Source organism: Abrus precatorius, unplaced genomic scaffold (assembly GCF_003935025.1).
Source record: "Abrus precatorius isolate BTA unplaced genomic scaffold, Abrus_2018 Scaffold8, whole genome shotgun sequence".
NCBI lineage: Eukaryota > Viridiplantae > Streptophyta > Magnoliopsida > Fabales > Fabaceae > Abrus > Abrus precatorius.
This window is the reverse complement of record NW_020874428.1, coordinates 8,076,091-8,079,867: the sequence shown is the minus strand read 5'-3', so window position 1 is coordinate 8,079,867 and position 3,777 is coordinate 8,076,091. Positions and strand designations below refer to the sequence as shown.

The window sequence follows — 3,777 nt, the reverse complement described above, 5'->3', positions numbered from 1 at the left end:
AAATTATGGAACTTCTGGTATTGAGTAAATTAGGAAATCAATAGGGGAAGAATGTGATGTTTTGAATTCAGCAAGTACAAGTGAATCTAACCCCTTTAACTTGAATGTTGCAGAAATTTCTTCTACTGAAAGTGCCAAGTAACTTCCATCTGTGGAGCAATCTCCCACACTAGAGCTGAAAACATTCTCAGAGCATCTGAAATATGCCTATCTAGAGGCAAATGACAAGCTCCTAGTGATAATCTCCATCAAGTTGAATATTGATCAAGAGGAGAAACTCCTAGAAGTGATAAGGAGGCACAAGAAAGCTATAGGCTAGACCTTTGCTGATATTCTTGGAATCAGCCCCTCTCTTTTTATGCACAGAATATTATTGGAGGAGGGTGCTAAGCCAGTGAGGCAGCCTCAGAGGAGGGTGAATCCCATCATTTTAGATGTAGTTAAGAAGGAAGTCACCAAGTTGTTGCAAGCTGAGATTATCTACCCTATATTAGATAGCACGTGGGTCAACCCGGTCCAAGTGGTCACAAAGAAATTTGGACTCACTGTGGTGAAGAATGAAAAAGATGAGTTGATACCCACTAGAGTCCAGAATAGTTGGAGTGTCTGCATAGACTACAAGAGGCTTAACCAAGCGACCCGGAAGGATCACTTCTCATTGCCTTTCATTGATCAGATGCTGGAGAGGTTGGCTGGTAAGTCTCACTATTGTTTTCTTAATGGTTTTTTCGGTTATTTTCAAATTTGCATAGCACCTGAAGACCAGGAAAAAATCACTTTTACATGTCCTTTTGGCACTTTTTCCTATAGGAGAATGCCCTTTGGCTTGTGCAATGCTCTAGGCACATTTCAAAGATGCATGCTTAGTATTTTCTTTGATTTAGTGGAGCATTGCATAGAAGTCTTTATGGACGATTTCACTGTGTATGGCCCATCTTTTTTCTGCATGCTTGGTTAATTTAGAAAAAAATTTGAAAAGATGTATTGATACTAACCTTGTACTAAATTTTGAAAAATGTCATTTCATGGTAGAGCAAGGTGTAGTATTAGGCCATATCATTTCTGAAAAGGGAATTGAAGTAGATCCTGCAAAACTTGATGTTATTGCACAATTGCCTTACCCCTCTTGTGTTCTAGAGGTTTGTGCTTTTCTTGGCCATGCAGGGTTCTACAGGAAATTCATCCAGAATTTCTCCAAGATTGTCATTCCCCTTTCCAAGCTGTTGCAAAAAGAGGCTGAGTTCAATTTTGATGAAAAATGAAAGGAAGCATTTAATATGCTTAAGGAAGCCTTAACCACCACACCCATCATCCAACCCCCAAAATCGACCAAACCATTCGAATTGATGTGTGATGCATCCAATTTTGCAGCGGGGGCTACGTTGACTTAGAGGGTTAGTAAGTTTCCTCACATAATCTATTATGCCTTTAGAACCTTAGATCCTACACAGTGTAATTACACCACAACCGAAAAAGAACTATTGGCCATAGTATTTGCATTGGACAAGTTTAGATCATATCTACTAGGGTCAAAAGTTGTGGTTTTTACTGATCACTCTGCTTTGAATTATTTGTTAAAAAAGACAAATTCTAAACCTAGGCTTATAATGGATGTTCCTACTTCAAGAGTTTGATCTGGAGATCAGGGATGGAAGCATAACTCAAAATTTGGTAGCTGACCACCTGAGCAAGATAGAGGGAGTTCCTAACCATATTCCAATTTTAGATGACTTTCCTGATGAACAACTCTTAGAGTTGTATACTTCACAGGCACCCTGGTACGTTGACATTGTTAATTTTCTTGTTGTAGGAGTTTTTCTAGCAGGTGCACCAAAAGCCAAAAAAGGATAAGATAAGGAGTAATGTCAAACACTATGTTTGGGATGACCCTTATTTATGAAAATTCTAATGTGACCAAGTCATTAGAAGATGTGTTCCTGATAAAGAGATCACATCCATACTACAGTTCTGTCATGCCTCAGTTGTAAGAGGTCATCAAGGACCCTAGAGGATTGCAAGAAAAGTATTGGATGCAGAACTGTATTGGCCTTTCATTTTCAAGGATTCATGGCAAGCATATTCCACCTGTAAAAGATACCAAAGAGCGGGCGAAGTAATTACCTGGAGACAAGAGATGCCCCAGCAACCCATCCTGTACTGTGACATCTTTGATGTCTGGGGTATTGATTTTATGGGACCATTCCCTTCCTCTTTTGATTTTCTTTATATACTTCTTACTGTTGATTATGTCTCAAAATGGGTGGAAGCTAAGACCACCAGGACTAATGATGCTAGAGTTGTTGCAGATTTTGTCCGTAGCAACTTGTTTTGTAGCTTTGGAATCCCTAAAGCCATCATTAGTGATCAAAGAAGTCACTTCTGCAATAGGACTATGGAAGTCTTGTTGAAGAAATATGGAGTTGTGCACAAAGTTTCCACTGCCTATCACCCACAGACAAATGGGCAGGCTGAGCTCTCTAATAAGGAAATCAAGAAAATACTTGAGAAAGTAGTGCAGCCCCATAGAAAAGACTGGAGCCGCAGGCTTAATGATGCCTCGTGGGCACATAGAATTGCGTTTAAGACACCCTTGGGAATGTCACCATACAAGGTAGTCTATGAAAAAGCCTGCCACTTACCAGTTGAGGTGGAACACAAAGCCTACTGGGCAATAAAGACGTGCAACATCCATTATGACTCAACTGGAGAGCAGAGGAAATTGCAACTGCAAGAGTTGGAAGAGCTACATCTTGAGGCATATGAGAACTCTAGAATTTACAAGGAAAAGACTAAACAATACCATGACAAGAAGATTTCAAGCAAAGAGTTCTACGTTGGTCAAAAGGTCCTCTTGTTCAATTCTCGCCTCAAACTCATGCCCAGAAAGCTTAAATTAAGGTGGCTTGGACCCTTCACTGTTACAAAGGTATTTTCCCATGGTGCAATGAAAATCATAAGTGACTCCACTAGCAAAAGCTTTATGGTGAATGGACACCGGTTTAAGCCATTCTCGCAAAATTCAGTTACCTTGGAGGAAGTTGAGGAGATTGAACTGCACTCACCATGCACAAATCTCTCTACAACATATGGCCTGAGTAATTCACTTTATACGTCAAGCTAATGACGTTAAAGAAGCGTTGTGTGAGAGGCAACTCACAATGTTCTTTAGAATTTTAGTTATTTTTCTGCAATAAATGTTGGTCTTACATTTGAGCCTTTCTAATTTTACTTAAACATCACTTTATGCGCTTTGCCTCAACATTTGACACGGTTTTTCTGCATAATTCTCATTTTTGCAGGGTAAAATTGTGATTATAGGGGATAAATGCTGCACAAAGTCAAGGAAGTTTGGATGCAGTGATGAATGATAAGTTTTCATTTCGTTTTGCAAAAAGATTTGTCGTCAACCTTCATCAAAATATGCAAAAAAAGTTTGTAGTATCTAGGGTGCAAGCCTAGGTTGTCTCCAATGACTTTGGTTTGTAACATACATTGAATATGTTGTGAACATTTACTATAAAGTAATTAAAACAAGGGGGTTTTGTGTAATTCCAATTTTAATGTAAAGGCAAGTGATGAAATTAATGAATCCAATCAATGAAATATGCAATCCTTAGTTTGTTCATGCAATTCTATCCTTATCCCTCTCAAGATTCAATACTTTTCCTCTTCCTCTGAATTAGGGTAACTCAAAAAGCAAGAATTAACCTTAAAATCCCATACAAATTAAGCAATTTACATGGGCTCCAATCTCTCATCCCCAAGATAACGCTACCT

At 38.8% G+C, this 3,777-nt stretch overlaps 1 protein-coding gene across 1 annotated transcript; it reads left to right on the top strand.

The window, feature by feature from the left end:
- The first annotated feature begins 2,596 nt into the window (after nt 1–2,596).
- On the top strand, nt 2,597–3,368 carry LOC113874168. Its single transcript, XM_027512390.1, has 2 exons — nt 2,597–2,926; nt 3,300–3,368. The coding sequence occupies exons 1-2, from the start codon at nt 2,597–2,599 to the stop codon at nt 3,366–3,368; spliced, it is 399 nt and encodes a 132-aa protein (XP_027368191.1).
- The last annotated feature ends 409 nt before the right edge of the window (nt 3,369–3,777 follow it).

Coding starts and splice junctions, on each gene's coding strand:
- LOC113874168 (XM_027512390.1), top strand. CDS start 2,597: ATGTCACCATACAAGGTAGTCTATGAAAAAGCCTGCCACTTACCAGTT. Junction 2,927..3,299: donor GACCCTTCACTGTTACAAAG/GTATTTTCCCAT, acceptor TCATTTTTGCAG/GGTAAAATTGTGATTATAGG.